The following is a 22311-nucleotide window of genomic DNA, read 5'->3' on the forward strand; positions in this document are numbered from 1 at the left end:
AATATACAGCATTTCTGGACAGACTAGATTTCAAGTTGATTTAAACTGTGAACTGAATTAACTGCACAAAGCAGCAGCAACATTTTATTCTAACAGATTCTGCCGTCTCCCTATCAGAAGACATTTAGTGGAATTAGTGAAACATCTCTGCAGAGAAGCAAAAAGGCACAACGCACAAAATGCAATTAGTTAGCAATGTGGCCACAGAAGTAAAAAAAGGAATTTCAGGCCAGCACTCTGTCAGCATTACAGTAAGAGTTCAGAGGAAGATAAAGTAAACTCTGCCTGACTCAACACAGCAGCCAAAGTCTGTATGACCAACAATTTGGCTTCCCACATCAGATAATGTTTTGTGCAACTCTTGAAAGATCGTGAACATGGAAAACCCCAATCAAATGAGTCTGAAACCAGATAGAAATGCCACATGTCCTACTTCTTTACTGCTGCAAAGCTTACTGGAATCTGCAGGCAAAACAATAACGGCTTTGGGTGCAGTTGCCCAGCAATTTCCAATTATAGTGGATCAAAACTTCCACCAGGCACAATCCTCGACTTGCCTGCTACAAAATATTAACTGGAACATAGCAGAAAATTCTCTATAGAAAAGTAGACAAATGGGTAATTATCTTGGCAAATTAATTGTAAATGAATAAGGCATATTTAGCTGGTCTGTCAAGGCCCCATACTATTCACAGCCTTTCAGTTTTCATTCAGAAGACACTCTTGGCTTCCTCGGACTGAATCTAGCCTCAGGAGATAACGGGCTGTGTGTGGCAGCAGCTTCTGTGACCTGCACTAGCTACAACATCAGTAACAGTGAAAATGCCACAGAAAACAACAATCAAGCCAGACATATTATTCGACAAAGCACAAGATTGCGTTCCTGCCACATCATCACAACACGTCCAGTGTTTGCACGGGAGCACATTTCTGTCCTAATATTCAACAAATTTATTATGGACTAAGATACATCTGTGCCATTCACAAAAAACACAGAGGCTTTGAGTTGGTTTTATTACCTGTAGCTAATTAGACCCAGTGACTATTAGACAGATTAAAATTCCCAATGTTTGTTTTCAGCAATTAATATTGAAAAAAAACTTGTTAATAACTATAGATTTACATATTATGTACAAGAGGTGCGTGAAAGGATTTATTGTAAAGAGAATTAACTGTATATTTTGTGGGTGAAATATTCAAACCGTCTTTTGTACCAGCAATAGAAGCATTAGGTTCATCAATCCTTATAACCACCATTCCTTATGCTAAAGGCCACTCTAAGGATTAATATTGTAAAACTCCGAACCTTAACTAGGGACGACAGACTTCCTCCCCCACACATAAATTAAGTGTTGTACTGGCTCATTAATATTCAGAAGCACACAGCAAATGCAGCGGAAAACGTTCTAGAATGTAAATTGATGGATGTTTTTAAATTATATATTCTCATCTAGAAGAGAATAATCCACTAATTGAACAGCAATCATAACTACAGAGCATTTGATTGATTTTGTGGTTACTGTTGTAAGCAATTGCTTTTTGCACTTGCATTTATAGCAGCGTAATAACATTGTTTCCTAATCATTCTCTGCACATTTATATCGGCAATCAGATTAAAATGTAGCAGTTTGGAGACATTTACTTTGGCCATGTAGTTTTTTTAAAACACATAAGGTATCGTCTCCCCATCCCTAGTGATCTATAGGCTTCTCCGCACTATCACCATTGATCTATGGGCTTTTTCTCCAGTCCCCAGCAATCTAGGTTGTTATTGCAATTATAGTGATTTAGCACCAATAGCTAATGATATAGCTTTATAAAACAGGGTTAGTTGGCAAAACGTGTCCTAAATTGCCAGGAACGGGTGTCCTTTACCTCATGCCAGTACAAGTTGTTACACACTTAATTGGTTTTACGGACTGTTCCATTTGAAAGCAATACATTCAAGAGCAGTAAATCTTCGTGATCAGTCGGCACCATAGAAATGCCACGGCAAATAGGTAACCGTGTCTGATGGATGGAAAGTATCCTGGGGTTTGCTCAAATTACATTTGGGGCACCAGATTGAGGGGATGAATTAATTATGAATATTGGTGCAGGTTTGCTCAGCAGAGTTCGGGGAGTATTAAAGCAGACCTTTTTTCTTAAGGGCAACAGTGGAACAAAGTCCATGTGAGTTGGGCTGTACGCGGTCCGCGGAAAGAGACTAAAGGCTTCACGGTCCTGTATGTTTCTTTTCTCATTCCATACATTGTTATTGTAACTTATGCAAAAGGTTTCTGTGTACCTAAGGTGGCTGCTAATCCTGTATGTTTTACAGAGAGGCACAAAATAGCAGTTGTCAGGCAGTATTGGAAACCTCTTCTCCCTTCATTTCATTTTGTCCGTTGTTGTTCATTATGGTCTTGAAATAATCTCCCAGATATAGATCACTTTCATTTATTTCCTCTGTTTTTAAAGTATCTCCAAATGGTCAAAATTTCACTGCAAATTGGCTATGTGGTTCATCATCAGTTCATGCTGGGTGTTCTTTCACCTCTGATACCAAAGAATGTCAATCAAATGTGCATTTGAATAAATATTTGTAATGTTAAATTGGTCATTCACTTTATGGCTGTTTGTGAGGCACTGCAATGTAAAAATTGGCAGCCACGTTCACCTACAAATACAGTCACTTCACTTCACAGTCCATCTTGTGAAGTGCTTTGAGACGCTCTGCCGACGCAAAAGGTTCTATACCAAATGAAAGGATTAGGATTATTAAACAGGCATGAAGTGAATGATTAATTTTATCGAGCTGGTCAGCACACAGAGAGAAACTCACTTCTCTTTTCAAATAAAGAACTGTTTTATCCTGTACAAAAACTATTTGCTGATACTTTCAGACAGCAGCTTCTATTTTTATCCTCTACAAAGACTATGAGCAATTGGCTGCCGCATTTTGCCCACAAAACACAGTCAATTAATTCACTCCAGAATATATGTTGTGAAGCCGTTTGAGACATCCCAACGAAGTGATAAGGCGCTATATCAAATGCAAGGATTATTATTATTATAGTCTCATAGGATCTTTAACATCCACCTGAACAGGTAGATGGGATTCTGGATTAATATCTCATCTGAAGGATGGCACTTCGAACAATGCAGTACTCTCACCCTATTGGAGTGCCAGGCAAGATTATGAGTTCAATCTTGACATGAGCCTTGAAGCCATAACCTTCTGACTCAGAGGCATGAGTTTTACCAACTGGGCCAGGATGACACCTGAACATATATATTAAAGATATTAGTTAACACAGAGGAATGGGATTAGAGTAGATAGCTGTGAGTCAGCTTGCAGAAGCAGACACAAAGGCTTCCTGCTGTGTTGTGAACATTCTATGATTCTCATTCAATACAGGTTTTCTTTGCCTTTTAAAAAGATAATGTGTGGGCGATGTGCAGGTTACACTGGTGATGTAAGAGTAATTCATTGCAATCGACTGTTTCAGATCTGTTGCTAAGAGCAAAGAGGTGAATTCCAAAAAAGGGTGCTTTCAAGAACCAACACTGTTCATTTAATGGAAATGTCTGCTAGCATGAGAACTGACTGCGCTGAGCCCCAGTATTCACTACGAGGAGAAGATGAAGCATAAACACGCAACAGTGAACCTTCCAAAACTGGAAAATATCTGAACCGGGTCCCAATTTATTATGCTGTCACACAAATACAGCAGTGTCAACAATCAATGGGAGTTTAATGTCAAAGTGTTGAAATTAAGACTCTTTTAAACATATTTTTTAAAAATTGAAGCACCTTTTCGATTCCCTTCACATTATAACAATATGCCCTCTGGTTTTGTATCAGATGATACTTTCAGACAGCAGCTTCTATTTTTATCCTGTACAAAGGCTATTTGCTGGTCTTATGACCAGATGATATATAAAAAGCCTGCTGCAACCATCTATAAATAGACAGTCAGTTTCCACCAGGGAATTGCTGTATTAAGTGTGACATTTGAAATAATTTTCTTTCCTTCTTTAAATGCCTGGAACTGGGTCACTAACGAATGTAATTTCAGATCAAAATAACTTTGAAGCAGAAGATGGCAAATTAAAGCATACAGCTGTTCTTTGTGGAAATGTGCCTTGTAACCCTTTATCTACAGCCAGGAAAGAACACAGACTTGTCACTTCAATATGTGTTGTAAAAGTTATTTACTCCGTTTAGCTGGAAATGGCACGTGGCTGGCGTGAAGGTTATGGAGGCAATTTCATAACATGGAAAATTCTCTGGTTCTAAACCTCTTCTTTCCCTCCACTCCACCAGGATAGAGAAACTCTAGTTTCTTGAAATTAGAGATATCCTTTCCCCCAAGATCTAAGGGTTCTTATTAACTGAACCTTTCAATTGAGTGGAGTCCTGTGGCTCAATGGTTAGAGCACTTGCCTCGCAAGCGAGAGACCCGAGTTCGATTCCCGGGAGGGCGAAACGTTGGCCAAGTTTCCTTACTGCACATGCCTCTCTTTACCTAGTAGTAAGTAGGAACCTGGTTGTTAGTTGATTGTCGGATCACTTTTCCAGAGATAATTCCTTCAAAAAAAAATAATAAATAAATAAATTGGTCACTCAATCCACGACTGTTTGTGGGACACTGCTGTGCGCAATTGGCTTCCAGGTTTCACCCACAAAATATACAGTCGATTCACTTTACAGTATAATCTGTGAAGCGCTTTGAGACGTCTCGAAGACGTGCCAAGACGCTATATCAAATAATAATAATCCTTGCACATGATATAGCGCCTTATCGCGTCTTTGTGATCCCCATTTTTGTGATATTCTTTATTTTTTTAAAAATGGCTTCCCCTCCTCACTTCCACCAACTCTGAGAGCACCAATCTTCTTTCTCTATCCTCTGCTCAGTCAAACTCTTAAATTAAGCAAATGCACAAATTATCGGATGACTTTCTTTAATAGCAACATTGCTTTCCTGGTTTTGTTTTGTGTTGTAGTTTATACAACATAATTTGCAATGATTGGAATGGCGTTCAGTATTCTTGAGTGCAGCTCTGAGTGTGCAGAATGCACTTCTTTATTTGGACTCAATTCTGGGCAAGAGCTTGAGGTTTAACTGCAGTTTGCCAGCTCCTAAACACCACATTACAGGCACTCTTGGAATCAACATATTGACATCAGCGTGAACCAGATATTTTTCTCGAACTTCACTGGATGCTGATGCTCTTTATTTTACACAGAAACCATTCAACCCTTTATTGCAACAATAATGATGAAAATAATTCTCTGAACTTGTCTCTGTCCTATATTCATTCCTTAACTGGTCTTTGTACTGTATCCTGTATATAATGTGTGTGGTTCAGACCCACACATTAGTTTGCCCCCAAATGTTTATATTCTTCAGCTGATTCTCTGTGGGTCACTATTGAGATCATATGATAGATAAGTTTATCTAGATAAGGGTGAATCAGTGGATGTGGTCTATTTGGACTTCCAGAAGGCATTCAATAAGGTGCCACATAAAAGGTTAGTCCAAAAAATAGGGGCCCACGGAATTGGGGGGAGCGTATTAACGTGGATTGGGGAATGGTTAACGGGTAGGAAACAAAGAGTAGGGATAAACGGGTCCTTTTCAGATTGGCCTCAGCTATTTACCATCTACATCAATGATCTAGATGAGGACATCAAAGCTGATATATCTAAATTCGTGGATGACACAAAATTAAGAGGAAGTGTCAACACAGAGGATGACATTAAAAAAAATGCAGCATAACATAGACAGGTTAGGTGATTCGGCAGGCAAGTGGCAGATGAAGTATAATGTAGGGAAGTGCGAAGTCATCTACCGAGGTAGCAACAGTAGAGCAAGTTATTTTTTAGAAGGGGAGAGATTGGAATGTGTTAGCGTCCAGAGGGACTTGGGTGTCCTTGTACACCAATCACAGAAAGTTAGTCTGCAGGTGCAGCAGCAATTAGGAAAGCTAACGGTATGTTAGCATTCATTATGAAAGGATTAGAGTATAAGAGTAGGGAAGTCTTGCTGCAACTGTATAGGGCCCTGGTGAGACCTGGAATACTGTGAGCAGTTTTGGTCTCCTTATTTAAGGAAGGATGTACTTTCCTTGGAGGGGGTGCAGCGCAGATTTACTAGGTTAGTACCAGGGATGAAGGGGATAAGTTACGAGGATAGGCTGACCAATTCTCTAGAATATAGAAGAATTAGAGAGGATCTTATAGAAACCTATAAGATCAACAAAGGGCATAATAGAGTAGATAGTGGGAGATTGTTTCCCCTGGTTGGAGAAACTGAAACCAGGGGTCACAACCTTAAAATCAGAGGCCAGCCCTTTCACACTGAGTTGAGGAAGAACTTCTTCACTCAAAGGGTGGTGATGTATGGAACTTGCTACCCCAAAGGGCTGTTGACGCTCAGTTCTTGAACATATTCAAGACCAAGATAGATATATTTATTGCAAAAGGGATTAAGGGATATGGGGATAAGGCAGGGTCAGGTTATTAGCTGGAGTTAGATTAGAAGATCAGCCGTGATTGAATGGCGGGGCAGGCTCGAAGGGCCGAATGGCCTTCTCCTGCTCCTACATGTTATGTTATGTTAATAGGATGCTTCCTTATTAGCTTATTGGGACGTCCTCCTGGCGTGAAAGGCGCTTTATAAATGGAATCTTGTTGTTGTTGTTGTTGTAGCTTGCCCAGAAAATGTTTCAATACTTATACCTCTCTGTTCTCCATATCATATCCATGTTCCTTTAAGTCTTCACCTCCCAGTTTCTCAATCCGACTTTGAGTTATCCTCTCAGAATTCTGGGTCAGTCACTGATTATCAATTCACTTGACAGTATATCTGGTGAAGCGCTTTGGAATTTCAGATCAGACACCAGGAAATAATAAAGTAGGTAAAGGAAAAAATAAAGGAAAAAAAAAGGAGTTTGCCTGTGATGGGAAAACACGAGGGCGAGTAATCTGAAAGAATGAGATCCAATGGACCCAAAGGCCTTCTTCATCCTGATCAATCTTGTGAGCTTTTGTGTGAGGGCTGTTTTGTCAAGAACAGCAGATGGACTTAGACATTCCCTCAATCACAACTACATATTCACACAAAGTTTGCAATCCTGACTTAGCTTATTGGCATTTGTTTTCCCAGTTTTCTGTTTTATAATTTCCTTGACTTGTATCTAGCTTGTAATGTGCTGCAACTGCTGTGTTGGATGTTCTGTATACTACTAACAGCTGCTCGGGTTTAACATTGGAGACTATTATGCTCCGGATGTAACCTTTGTGTAAATCAAATGTAAAGACAGCTGTATTAGGCATCAGCTCGACTCAGAAGGTCACATTCTGACTTCTAAAAATTGTGGGGCAGAAAATTGAGGGTCCAAGTCCCAGACGGGACTTTGAACTCATAGTCTAGGCTGACACTCAGCGCTGTGCTGGGGGAGCCCAATATTTTTCGACATTCACTCCTTCAGATGAATGTGAAAAGTTGCCATAACACTATTCAAAAAGAGAAGGGAGTTTCTCTTCGTATCCTGCTCAACAATCCTCCAGCTTAATAAATCATTCACCTCACACTGAATGTTAGTGTCCAATAAACAGACAAGATTGCTCCTGACTTTGCCTACAAAAAAGTCACTACACTTGACAGTAATTATTGTGAAGCATTTTGAGTTTGTTCAATATTACAGAAGCTATAAAGGTGAAAGTTCTTTTCTCTCCTTTGCGCGATGTGTAAACAGGTGTACAGGTGGCCCTAATTGTATATTTAGTGAAAAGGAATGATTATCGAGTACATATTTAATAAATCATTTTCATTGTTTCGTCCCCCACCACTATTTAGTCTATCAGATGAAAAAAACATGTATGTGCCTGTTAGTTCAAGAATAATCCTTACATTTGTTAAAGCACCTTTCACATATTCAGGTGACAAAAACTTGACAAAAACTTCATGGGTCATGGTTTCATTCAGATATGATGAAAACCAAAGAAAATCAAAGCTTTAAAGGTTTAGTTGCATGGGACGAAGGTGCAAATGTGCCTTTGGTCAAATAACTCAAAAGTGTAAATCACTTGCAAATGATGTTATATTTTGGGCTTCTGTTTTTCAGGGTTTCAAAATTTTATTTGGGGGGGGGGGTTTAATTTTAGCAATTTTTGGAGTTCTAAAAATTGCAGGTTTCACTTACTTGAACTGAGAAGATTCAGACGTGCCTGTGCACACACACATTTGTAAAAGGAGGGAGGCCCTGGGTATGCATAAGGGCACCTCTCGCCACTCTGTGTCAGGTGTGTCTGGTGACCTGTTTGTGAGGAGGCAGGTTCTGCGCATGCGTGAGGAAGCCTCCCTCTCCTTTCTGTGTGCAGAACAGACTGGGTTCCAAAGGCTCCCTCACGCACGCTCAGTGCTTCCCTCCTCTCACAAATGTATGTGTGCGCAAGCACGTCTGAATCTTCTCACACGGAGGGGAAAGCGAGAGTAACATATGTGCAGTTGGCGTAAGGACTGGTAACAATTTGTGGTGTTTTTCCGTTTTTTTATTGGATAAACACTGATTTCGTTTTTCTTGTATCATGATGTTTTATTGGTTTTTATTCGGTAAACAACAAAAATCAGAAGCCCTGTTATATTCTAGTACATGAACTGATCAGCAATAACAACAATACCTGGCTTGTAGATCTTCATCAGAAAGTTGCAGCTCCTGTTTTAGAGCCTGATACCTGTCTGGTCTGAGTAACCTGGAGCCATCGTAAAGTGTCAATTCCCTGTCATGGACTAACCTGTTGAGGAAAACCAATTATTCAGTTTATTCATTTATAAGCAGTTATGTAGATTAATGGTAATAATAATAAGAAGAATATTAAGCCTTGCATTTGATATAGCGCCTTATCACGTCTTAGAGACGTCTCAAAGCGCTTCACACAATACACTGTAAAGTGTATATTTTGTGGCTTACATCCTTCAGCTTGTACATTACGAGCTAAAGGCGAATGTATAAGACCATAAAGGCTAGCAATGGGAATAGTTCACTGCACCCATCTAGCTTGTCTTAGTTGCACCAATTCTCTGAATCTCCAAATAACTATTTTGACGTCTGACTTTGACATTTAAGATTGAATCCACAATGCAACCTTTTGACCCAGATGGGAGAATGACAGCAACTGAGTCAGGCTGGCATGGTGAGAAAGCAGAGAACCATTACCTCTGAAGAACTGATAGGGTTCCAGGGTTAACGCGATGAATGCCATCAAGGACAACGAGTTTTCCTTTTAAGGCAGCAGTAATCAGAGGTGAAGGTCGCCAGGCAGTGTCACCATTGGGAAGTGTGTAGCGCTGCTGCAGCAGATCTCTGGCAGTCATGTCCTGTAACACAACAAGAAGATTCAACGTCAAAACAAACCTCCGGCTACACTGGGTTTGGTTCAATAAACGCATATGTGTAAAAATGTATACATCTTTAACACGACCTTGACAGAGACACAATATTCTCCGAATGGGGGTGTTCTTCGAACCTACGGTAAATACTCCTTTGAACAGGCGAATAAAATGTTTATAATCCTTGCAATTAAACGCAAGGATTATATATTATAAGAAAATGTTTAATTGTACAGTGTTTTAGTTGTACGGTGTAGTTGTACAGCGTATTTAAGTATAACTATTCAAAAGGAACCTCAAAACGACTTCAAGGTTCCTTTAAGAATAGTTATACTTAACTAAATACTTGAGTAAAAAATATTAAAGGGTGCGGTGGGGGGAAAGATCAGGAGAATGGGATTAAAGTAGATAGCTCCAATTAGAGGAGCTGTCACCAGCACAAATACAATACACCAAAAACATTCTATGATTATAGTACATCAAATATATTTCTGACTAATTTTAAGTATAAGTAGTTTTAAATTATTTTCCCTCCTACTTGCGTACAACTCCATGGGACCTGGTCATCTTCTAATAATAATAATCCTTGCATTTAATTTGGTGCCTTATCACATTGTTGAGACGTCTCAAAGAGCTTCACGGATAATTCTGTAAAGTGGACTGACTGTGTGTTTTGTGGGTGATCTTCCATTAATTCACCTAATTGGCAATGATAGCAAATTGAATGGGGGGAGGGGCATGGAAACAGAGTCTGAATCTGTCCTCCCAATCCATGTGGTCATCTCCATGAGAATTTAGAGGATAGCCATCAGCGGCAGGAACCCTGGCTGATTTTCACCTTCCCAACCGAGTCATTGGAGCATAAACTCCAGTTTCCCTGGTATTGCTCTGGCTCAAAACAAGGAATTCAACATAGATCAGGGAACATTTCCAGACAGTAAGGCTGAGCTTTTCAATGAATGAAGTTCACTGAGTCATCAGGAAACCTATCAAGCAACATTGGATGACTATTCCACCTTCTGCAGTGCCCTTAATTTTTACTCAGTTGAATATTGCTCAGATCTGTTTAGAAAAAAAATGGCATCTAATAATAATCCTTACATTTGACATACATAGCACCTTATCATTATCGAGACATCTCAAAGCGCTTCACAGAATATACTGTAAAGTGAACTGACTGTATATTTTGTGGGCAGAATGAGGCAGACAATTGCACACAGCAATGTCCCACAAACAGTCGTGGATTGAGTGACCAAATTATTATTATTGTTTTTTTTTGAAGGGATTATTACCCCTGGAAAAGCAATCTGTCAATCGACTTACAACCGGGTTCCTACTTACTCCTGATAAACAAAGGCGTGTGGAGTAATGAAACTTGCCTAAAGTTTTGCCCTGCCTGGGAATCTAATACGTTACAGGACTCTGGTGTAATTGTAATTCTGACCTATTTAGATCGATTTAGAAAAAAATGACATTCAAGATTGTCAAGGGGGAAAAAAATAACCTTCAAAGCACATCTGGATGCAATAAATGTTAAATTTGATTTGATAGCTTCAAAATCAATTCAGCCTCAGCAAGAGTGTGAAGGGAATGGGGAATTTCAATAATTGAATTTGGTTCTGCTATTTTAAGACTTCTGCTCTTGAATCAAAATTTTAGACTGTAGAGAACAATAATCATTTCTCTGAAACAGAAATCACAGTCTCATATCACAATACATCACTGGTTTCTTTTTCTAACTTGTCTAAGACCAGAATTCTTAAAATAGCAAAAATCAATTATTGAAACTCCCCCATTCCCTTCTCACTCTGGCAGTGCACTAAAAAGATTATCCCTTGGCTCTTACTCACCTGCATTAATTTAGGACAAGAACCTCTCTTTCCTCATGAACTTTACAACAGGGGAGAATAATTATTCAAAGCGTCCATTTTCCCTGGAGGCACTAAACATTCCAAACTATACATCTCCAGTGGATAGGACTCTTGCCTATGAGTCAGAAGGTAATTGGTTCAAGGCTGTGTCAGGACTTTGAGCTCATGTCTAGGCTGACACTCCAGTGATATGCTTGGGGGAAGGGGCTGCATTGACAGAGGTGCCTTCCTTCGGATGATACGTTAAACTGATCCCAACTTCTCTGCCAGAAAAGTGAGTGGAGTTTCTGCTGGTGTTCTGGCTAACAATGCCCCAGATAAAATTGGTCATTCATTGCATGTCTGTTTATGGGACGTTGCTCTGAGCAAATTGCCACTGCATTCGCTTGAAACATATACAACTACTAAACTTTACAGTAAATAAGACATCTTGGGATGTCGCTCTGACGTGAAAGATGCTAAAATATAAATTTGTATTGTGTTATAAATTCAGCAAATGGTTTTGAGATGTTTTCCTGATGTGAAAGATCTTATATCAAATACAATGATTATTAATTTTATTATTATAGATTAAGTTATCCTACTATATGAACATAATCAGCAAAAGAGTGCTAAACATACCTGATTTTAAATGTTTTTCTCGGGTGACTGATNAAAAAATCCCACGTATGGCCCTACCTAAAATCTATTCATGCCATGGATTAGAATGGTTTAAACTTTACATTCAGTTTAGAAAACACTTCAATTTTATATTTAAAAAATTAGTTTGATGTGCATAAAAGCTTACCTGATAGAGCATAATAGGTTCAACGCTGTAACCCAAAAGGTCAGCAAATTCCTTTGCAATCACGGTTTTCCCAAATCCCTGCAAGACAGAATTCATTTGATGGATTTTATTTTAATGAATCAGACAAACGCACTGTAACATTGAGGTATAAAGAAAGCTTTGTTATATTAAAACCCAATAAAACTTCTAGTTACCTTCCCACCAATTAGGCATATGTCCTTCACCATGTGAGACTGCATCATCTCTGCCAGGAGCTGGTCATGGTTGTCTGTCCTAACAAAATCTTGCGAGGTAGTGTGCAACCTCAAAGGTCTTGTTCCGATAGGAACCTGTTCAAAATTGAAATAAGAAATAGTAAGACTTTCTTGTTAATAAAGCAATGGAATAAAAATCTTCATATGTCAACAAAATAAATAACAAAAAAAAAGCTGTTTCAATAAACAGATCTTTACAAATCAAAAATGTCATTATGTTTTCTTCCATCACCCTGGTGTGACATCCATTGAAAGTTACATTGCCAAGGTTTGGCAAATCATTTTACTACACTTTAAAACTTGGTAATTCTGCCAGTAGAAGCTTTTGACCTCTTTTGACCGTTCAGCTACTGGGAGTTGTGACGATGGCCAGTGACCTCTTTTGAGGTCACTGGCCATCGTCACAATTCCCAGTAGCTGAACGGCCGGTATCATCGGGGATTGTTTTTGTGCTTGCAATGAAGTGTAAAGGAATATTTATCTGATAAGGAAAGGAACGTTCAGGAATTTGTTATTATAGTGTCTTATCACATAAAAACATCTCAAATGCTTTAGGGTAATTAACGTTGTGTAATAACTGATTTGTAGACAAACTGCCTGCTACCTAACAGGCACAACTCCAGCTCCACTCTACCATTAGTTAATTAGCTAAAGCAAATCAAGTGGCAACAAGGCAATGATGGCATTAGTTCTGTATACAAGCCAGCGACTTTCAAAATTAAAACATAAGCAGCGCAAAAAGCAATACACAGGTCTCAGGCACTCTAAGCCTCAACTCACCAGCACTCAAATACATGCAGCACTACATCCAGCTAATTCCAGATTCCAAGCTTTATAATCAGGGTCAGGAATACAAAAGCAAGAAAATCCTGCTGAAATGGTATTGAGTGTAGGTAAGACCTCATTTGATTTCAGTATTGGGTGCCTAGCCTCAAGAAGGATAGGTTAACGTTGAAGGGCATCCAGTGACAATTCACCAGATTTTCACTAGGGATGGAGTTCGGCTATGATGAGAGGTTGACTAAACTGCGGTTACATTCTTTAGAACCAAGGAGAATAAGGGGATCCACTGAAGTGCACTGAGGCATGAAAGAGTAAACTGGAATAACGCAATCCAATGCTTTTAGTGAATGTACTGACCAGGAAATCACATTGCCTGGTCCTCAATCAATCAGAGAATCACCCATCACTATCACTGAACTAAGATGACTTTTCAATGTAATTTGCAATATCTGATGTCAATAGATGATCGAGCAATTAAACTTTGGAGTAGGTGAGCCATTAACAACAGCAGCAGCAACAAAATTACATTTGTAGAGCGCCTTTCACATCGGGAGGACGTCCCAAAGCGCTGAACAGTCAGGTGTCGGGGCCCGAGCATGGGGGAGGGGGGTAGTGTAGGGGTAACTAACATAGCAATGTCACATTGCTATCATCAATGTCACATTGCCACCACCGGTCTAACAACCCTCTAATTTGAGGAATAACATGGAGTGACACTGGGTTCGTTTGCGCATTATTAGCCATTAAGTACCAAGGTAATAAAATGTGGGAACCCCGGCCCTGCTCAATAATGAAAAACTAATCAAAACTGCAAATGCAGAGCAATCAACATCCGGCATCCGACAGACATGTTAAGGTTTGCAGCACGACTCTTCTTCATAGGAACAGGAGTAGGCCATTCAGCCCTACGAGCCTGTTCCACCATTTAATTAGATCATGGCTGATCTGTACCTCAACTATTCCTTTCAATTCCAATTTCACACTTGCTCCCCATATCCCTTGATACCCTGACCTGCCAAAAATCTATCAACCTCACTCTTAAACGTGTGGATGGATCCAGCATCCACAGTCTTTTGGGGGAGAGAATTCCAAATTTCTACCATCCTTCGAATGNAAAAATGCTTCCTGATTTCACCCTTTTATGGCCTGATTTCATAATGACTGGAGTTGTATAAAACCAGCTCCGACTGGCAAAAGAAAACAAAGAGACAGATCTTATCTAAGCATAAATCTGGAGATTCAAACAAGACCATCTCCATGAGGACAGGAGCTTATATACATTTAATGCAAGATGTAATCTTGCTTGTTTTTGTGCACTGAACCTCTCTATCGCATCTATGCAGAAAATACACACAAGAGTTAGCACAAATCCCTGAAGCTCTAACCCAGTTACCCAATAGGAAAATATTAACAGCACACAGACAAAATAATAATCCTTACTAATCCTTGCATTTGATATAGTGCCTTATCAGGACTTCGAGACATTTCAAAGCGCTTCACAGAATATACTGTAAAGTGAATCAACTGTATATTTTGTGGGCGATACGCGGCAGCCAATTCCTTCAAAAATAATTTGGTCACACAATCAACGGCTATTTGTGGGATAAACAGCCGTGGATTGAGTGACCAAATTATTTTTGAAGGAATTATTACCCTGGAAAAGTGATCTGCCAATCGACTTAACAACCAAGTTCCTACTTACTGCTAGGTAAACAGAGGCATGTGGAGTAAGGAAACTTGTTTGCCCTGCTGGGAATCAAACCCAGGTCCTCTTGCTTGTGAGGTGAGTGCTCTAACCATTGAGCTGGGCTATGTCCTTAGTGTTATTGATAAGTTCAATAACACAATAGAGGGAAACGATTAAACGGACGTGTTACAAAACAAGATGCATCAAGAACATATGTTGGGATAATTCTATTGTTGTGGGAAGTATATTACCTGAAAGGCCACCTCTTTGCCACTGACTTGGACAGTGACTTGTGCATGTGAAGCTTTGCCTTTTATTGCAGAAACAATTTGAAGAATGCAGGGACTTCTGGATTCCAATAACTCGAATGTCTGAAACAAAAAAAACCATGGTCAGTTTATCTATCAAACAAATCTTTGTATTTCAACGACATGGGTTGAGTACATCTCACTGTAAGTCTCAGTGAGCGAAATTCCCAGGTGAAATATCCAGTCACCAATTAGAACTTACATTATACAGTGATTTTCAGGTAAAAGGAATGTTACCAAACAATTTCTGAAATTAAATGAATTAGAAATGAGATGAATGTTGTTATGGAAGCAAATGCGACAGCCAATTTGCATCAGCATCATCTTGTAAATAATGTGGTGAGAAGCTAATTAGTCAGAAATTGTTTCAGGGTGAATTTGAATGAGGAAGGAATGAACACAAGCCAAGATAAGTGGAAGGAAGAAAAACACAAGACATCCTGCCAGTCTGGCACCTCAGGTCTCCTACCAGCTGAACAGAGAAGGCCATCAGGGTTTCCCACTCTGTGTCTGAGAAGCAAGTGTAAATCCAGTGCAAGTGCAGGCAGGTGCACGATAAGAAATAAGAACTATTTATTTATTATATTATATTTAGAATAATTATATTATTATTAATATTATTATTATATGTGAGTCCCAAACCTGACTTTCACCCCTTTCTAAGCTTTCCCTTCATTCGCTAACTGACAGTGCATCACAATAATAATAATAATACTAACAATCCTTGCATTTGATATAGCGCTTTTCACGTCGGGAGGACGTCCCAAAGCGCTTCACAGAACACAGAACACACTGTAAAGTGAATTGACTGTATATTTGTGGGCGAACGCGGCAGCCAATTGCGCACAGCAATGTCCCACAAACAGTCGTAGATTGAAAATGACCAATTTATTATTGTTTTGGGTTTTGGAGGGATTATTATTAGGCGTGTGGAGTAAAGAAACTTGCCCAAGGTTTCGCCCTCTGCCTGGAATTGAACTCAGGTCTCTCACTTGCAAAGCAATTGCTCTAACCACTGAGCTACAGGACTCCACAAGTTCTCCCAGGAGAGGAGGAGAAAAGATAACCGGAGATAAAAACAAGAGATGATCAGTTCAGTATTTCTAATTTACATCCTTTTCAACCAGCATCATGTTGTACACCACTCTATTTATATCCGGCGTATAAAAGATATGTACAACAGCAACGAGTACGCATTGCTAATGAAGAAATCTCTACTATGAAGGAACGCGTGACCTCCTGTCACTTAACAATTTGTTGCTGGAGGAAATTCATTACCTTGTTACCTCCAGATATGACTGCTCCAATGTATTCCTCACAGCCCTTCCCAGCATTACTATCCATAGGCTCTAGCTCACCCACACTAAACTTCACATGTCCATCACCCCGTCCTCCCCCGGCTCCACTGTCTCCCAGCAGATTGACTTCTGATCCTCACTCTCACCCACAAATTTCCACATGACCTTGTTCCTCTCTGCCTCTATGAGCTTCCTCAGCCTCACTCTCTTGCTTGGCCCCTCTCCTCTCAGTAAACTCAGTCCTGTTATGCATTCCTCACCCTCTCCATCCCATCATCAGTGACCGAGCCTTCAGCCGCTATATCCCCACACTCCGGAACTCCCCCCACATCTCTCCGCTTCCCCCGCTCTAATTGTTTAGAAAAGTCTCCTGGAAACCTACCCCATCAACTGTGCTAATCGCCTCCTTGCTCCCCTTCCCCCATGCTCAGTGTCCAGCAACAGCTCTGTAAAGCGCTTCATAACATTACCTTCCATGAAAACTGTTAAATAAATCCAAGTTGGTATTGTCATCATTGGTGAACGTTGCTGATTCTTGTTGAGTTTTCAGGAACTTTAGCAGTACTATTTGCAAACCATGCTGAATTACATTTGGTTAAGATAAAGCTACCAGTTCCTTTCAATTTTTTTGCTTTTACCAATCTATGCAACTGACCTATTTTTCTCTGAATTAAAGTTTACGGGCTGTAATATTAAATGTTTAACGTACATGAAGTATGCATCGGTGTTTGGTTATTCCATCTTTTCTCCATATCTATACTATACCTTTATTTATCTATCTCCCACTTCCACATCTCAATTTATTCTGCATCTAGGGCGAGTGCTTTGTAAATTTTCAAGTTTGTGCAAGGAAACATTTCTGGATTCACTTTCAGTTGGTTTATCTGCTGATTTTAGCATGTCACTTGCCATTCCCTAATCCACTTTGTCAATTCCCTTTATTATTTTACAGGCATCAATCAGATCACACCTTAACCTCCTTAGTTTTGGAGAATTTAACCAGTTTACCCAGAGCTTTATCGTAGTGAAGTCCCTTTAATCAACGCTGAGACGCCCAAGATTGAACAGATGTAATCCTCACTGTCATTCAAGCTGCGTTGCTGGACTTTTCTGGTAGTCAATGTTTGGCAATGCGGAGGCCAGTAATGAAGGCTCCACTCTTAAGATCACTAACTTACTTTCAGCACGTCCTTCACTCCAGTTCTGCCTTCGTTGCCAAGCATTACATCGAATGGATAAAGTCGCTGGAGTAATTGTTGCGTCGACATCATTGGAAACACATCCTGGTGATACCAGATAATAGCAATTAGGTTTGCAGTTAAGTACATTGTATCCAGAATTAAATCACGAGTGCTGCTAAGTTACTGCTGGCACTTACCAAGATTTTGATGGCAGCTTGGAGGTTATCCACAGGGAACTCGGGCAAGCCAAGAGTTGTTGACTCTTGAGAGCAGAGCGTTGTAGCGAAGGACAACATCTGAGATACTCTGGTGAAGCAATAATCGTTCAGTCAACACCCTGCATAACACTGAAGCAGAAACAACTTTGATGGCCTCATACATGGCCTCCGATTGAAGCGGGGGGAAATTCAAAACAAATCTGCGGAAACACTATTTCAGTGAGTGAGTAGTGAATGTATCCAACAAGCTCCCTGGGGAAACATTGGGAGCAGAAAGTGTTGATTCTTTCAAAAGCAAATTAGATGAGATTTCTTTCAAGAAATAATATCTTGAGATACAGTACAATAACAACTTGCACTTAAAAAGCTCCCTCCACGCTGGGTAGTGTCTCAGAGCGCTTAACAGTGGCAGAGCCTAACTCCAAGCTGGTATATAGTATATATAGTATATAGTTTGGGACATGACATGTGCATGCGACTGCCAGGACGATAAAAACTTTGAGGTCATTATTAAAAAAAGCAAAGGCAGAGATGAGGAATTCTTTTAAAAAAACACAGGATGAATACCGTATTAATAACAGAGATTGCAGGACAATCCATAATGACTCTTAACAGGAATTAGACTAAATATTGAAAAGGAAAAAATGTACAAAGTTGAGGAAGAAGGTTATGGGATGGGTACAGAACAACAACAAAATTACCTGTGTATAGTGCCACGTCGGGAGGACATCCCAAAGGGCTGGACAATCAATGTTTCGGACCTGAGCTGGGGGTCAGGATCGGCGAGGGTGGAGGGAAGGGGGAGAAGGAGGGTGACTCAAGGCACGTTGAAAAGGAGGGTTTTGAGATGGGTCTTGAAGGAGGCAAGGGAGGGGGTGAGGCGGAGGAATGGAGTCCCAGTGGGGGCAGAAGGCCCGCCCTCCAATGGTGGGGTGAGCGAGGTGGGGGGCATGAAGCAGACTGGAGCCTGCTGAATGGAGGGACCAGGTAGGTTGGTAGGAGATTAGGAGGTCGCAGAGGTAGGGGAGAGCAAGGCCATGGAGGGCTTTGAAGGTGAGGACCAGGATCTTGAATTGTATCCTCTGTGTAATAGGAAGCCAGTGGAGTCAGGCGAAGATGGGGTCGCAGAGCCTGGTGCGAGAGAGGACACGGGCTGCAGAGTTCTGGATGATCTGCAGCCTGTGGAGGAGGAATTGGGGAGGCCAACAAGCAGGGAGTTTGCGTATCCGAGCCTGGATGTTATGAATGCATGTGTGAGGATCTTGGTGGCCTGCGGTGTGAGAGAGTGGTGGAGTCGGGTGATGTTGCAGAGGTGGGGGAAGGTAGAGTGGGACGTGGCATGAATGTGGGGTAGAAAGGATAGTTGAGGGTCAAACAAGACGCCAAGGTTCCAGACTGGCTTGCAAGGTTGAGTGCGCAACCATATTTGGTGATGCTGTCAGCGACTAAGGGGTGGACGCAAGACAATCAGGAAAGCCTTGGTCTTGTTGACGTTCAACTGCAGAAAGTTAGCTCTCAGAAACAGAGATTGCAGGACAATCCATAATGGCTCTTAACAGAGATTAGACTAAATATTGAAAAGGAAAAAATATACAAAGTTGAGGAAGAAGGTTACGGGATGGGCACAGGGAGAGGGAATAAGGAGGGGTGGAGTATAAACACCAGCACAAATGCGTGGGCTGAATTGTTTGTTTCAGTGCTGCACAGTTTATGCAATTCTGTGAAAACGATGTAAAGAAAGGGCAAATGAGCAGGACTAAACAGTGATCTCTTATAGAAAAAAAGGTATAGGGACAATTTGAATAGCCTTCTTCTAGTTTAAAATTTTAGGATTCTGGGGAGAGAATCACCCGAGCAATAATTGACTGGTTTGGACAGTTTATCGGTCCTTTTTGTGAGATGCTACAAAATACCTCCATACCTCTCAGCAGGCACATTTGGTCCAATGGCATACAAGAGTGTTAATTGATCCTAATAAAAAAGGGAAGAAAAATATTTTCAGTAATATTAAAGGGTCTATTATAAAAGAAGAGAGCAAAGCAACACTGTCAACGAGCCCGATTTTCTTCTTTCCCCAAACATTCAGATTTTTCTCCTTACCAGGCAATGGCCACCATCCCTCATGGCCTATTCCCATCTGTGAACATGTGGTAAGAGTTGGTGTGTTATTCAACCGTGGGGAGGGGTTTGGTTATCACACTTGAAACCAATCATGTCCAAAAGCACAAACATTTTTTTACAAACTCGCCCACAAGGTATACAGTCAATTCGTTTAATATTCTGTAAAGCGCTCTGATACGTCTCGAAGATGTGATAAGGCACTATATCAAATCCAAGGATTATTATTATTATTTTATGCACCTAGAGCAAAGGTTACTGGACAAGAATCAAGAGAAGAAATTCAAGTCACCTCCCCTTCCTAGCACGAGCACTTTGAAGTCAACCGCAATCTTGTCTTGTGAGTTACTAACACAGACTAGGGATCAAACTAAGTTGCAAGCTGGTCTATATAGCTTGGTTGCCCCACCATTCGCTCATTAGCCATTTAATACCAAACCTTTTACACAAGGCATTAAACAAAACTCAGAAGGAGCAGCATAATTATATGAAGCCTCTCTTCAACCATATGTATGACATTTAAATGTTGAAATAATTAGCTTGCAAAGCATGGGACCCGGTACATAAGAGGTTGAATGTAAATGTCAAATTTGTCATCTGTGTTGCACAAGTTTTGTGAATTTGGCTCAAGCTAAAAGCAAATAACTTGCAATGAATATGATGGAGGATTTGAATGGCTTAGCAAATTGGAGCATGTTGGTCTCAAAATAGATTTCTGAACTTTGAAAACAAGACAGCTTTTATTGATGCAGCAAGTGATGCACATCCACTCCATAACAAAATACACTTTGTTTTAGCAATTAGATGCCATACTTATAGTTGGCGAGGTTTCATGTAAATAAGATGCTCCTTCTCAGTGTTAACCTAAGGCCTGTGTAAAAGTTACTGTATCATATGTACTGCATTTTTAAAAAAAAATTGTTTTTTGATCAAAAAGTAGCAATCATGAAAAATAGCACACTTCATAATTGAGCCACTCACAAATGGCACAGTTAAATCTCAGTGCAGGAATAATCAGCAAATAAATAGATTGAGGTTACCTTAAACGGTAAGTAATAAATGTCTCTGGCTTGGAACCGTGAACGAAGTGGGGGATCCAAAGGATTTCCAGGATACTTTGGAACTGGTAGACCCAACGCGATGACTCTAAAATCTTCACTAACCCTCACGATCTTCATTGCATTCAACTCTTCCTTGGTATGTTCCTATTCAAAGTGCAACAGGTCAATTACAGGGCGCAGAGGGACAGTTTATTACAGGGCGCAGGGGAACAGTTTATTACAAGGCGCAGGGGAACAATGTACAACAGGGAGCAGGGGGGACAGTGTATCACAGGGAGCTGGGGGACGGCAATAGCAGAACAGGAAGGCAGATTTCGCGAGAGAGGATCTAGAGGTAGATTAAATCCTTTCTGGACAATTAATAGGGTTTTTGTCAGACAGGCACTAGGAGCAATAAAAAGCATGTGGTAAAATCATCATTGGAGTAAGGGGAATATTTGGAATAACACCCAAGTTTAACTAACTACTTTGGGTCCAGGCGAGGAGGACTTGAGGAGCGAGAGAAGAAAATTGTGGCAGATGAAGAAAAAGGGGAAAAATAAGTAGCATCATCAAAGCAAATATTCTAGAGTAACATTAAATATGTTTTTAAAAATTGCATGTTACAAGAACCAAATCTGGAAATGAGGAAACAGATTGCTCGCTACAATATGTATTCCTGCGTGTAGTGTACGGGAATATCCATATTATGTTCTACGGAAAATGTGAGGCTGGCATCGGAGAGCACTGTAATGTCCAATTCCAACCAATGGATGGCATTGTGTAGAAACTAATACCTTGTACCATAAACCAAAATTGATTTCAAATGCCTCCTCCCTACCACCCTACTTCTGCGACTTCCTACAATACTACTGCCCCAGCCTCTCCTTCTGTTCAACAAGCACTAGCTCTGCATCATATACCCAGCCCAATCTGCCACTACGTCATTGGAGAGCCTACTGCCATTCTGCCCCCGCTCTCTGCAACTCTATTCCAGAGTCTAACCCCCTTGCTCCCTCCTTCTCTGCCTTCAAAACCTGCCTGAAGAACTATCTTTTTGACCATGCTTTCAGCTACCTTCAATCACACAAACACACACACCCCAGGCTTGAACTTCCAGTTAGCTGCAAGACATCCTTCCGAGGCTCTGTGTAAATGTAAATTGTTGTTGATGGAGTTCAAATTAGTAAATTTATCTAACAATCAGTCACGTAATAAAAGAAAACAAACATCCCCCCAAAAAAGATCAAGAGAGGGGCTGAAGCATTCTGAAAGTACGCGAGTATAACGGATGTCCAAGTTATTGGACTGTCCACAGCAGTTTTGATGTAGAAATTCAAATGGCTGGTTAAAAATAAAAACATCATGACCAGTTACACTTAA

The 22311-nt window shown here is 40.4% G+C and overlaps 1 protein-coding gene across 1 annotated transcript in view; it reads right to left on the reverse strand.

Moving 5' to 3' along the window:
* vwa8 (von Willebrand factor A domain containing 8) overlaps positions 1–22311 on the reverse strand; it is a 135041-nt gene that overhangs the window by 87608 nt on the left and 25122 nt on the right. Inside the window, exons 6-14 of the mRNA XM_042334046.1 lie at positions 20929–21093; positions 19692–19741; positions 17750–17858; positions 17550–17654; positions 15017–15136; positions 12236–12370; positions 12042–12119; positions 9211–9371; positions 8675–8788 (exon numbers count right to left, since the gene is read on the reverse strand). Coding sequence (XP_042189980.1) covers positions 8675–8788; positions 9211–9371; positions 12042–12119; positions 12236–12370; positions 15017–15136; positions 17550–17654; positions 17750–17858; positions 19692–19741; positions 20929–21093 — 1037 coding nt within the window. The remainder of the gene's footprint in view (positions 1–8674; positions 8789–9210; positions 9372–12041; positions 12120–12235; positions 12371–15016; positions 15137–17549; positions 17655–17749; positions 17859–19691; positions 19742–20928; positions 21094–22311) is intronic.

This window comes from Callorhinchus milii, unplaced genomic scaffold (genome assembly GCF_018977255.1).
Source record: "Callorhinchus milii isolate IMCB2004 unplaced genomic scaffold, IMCB_Cmil_1.0 Scaffold4, whole genome shotgun sequence".
Taxonomy (NCBI): Eukaryota; Metazoa; Chordata; class Chondrichthyes; order Chimaeriformes; family Callorhinchidae; genus Callorhinchus; species Callorhinchus milii.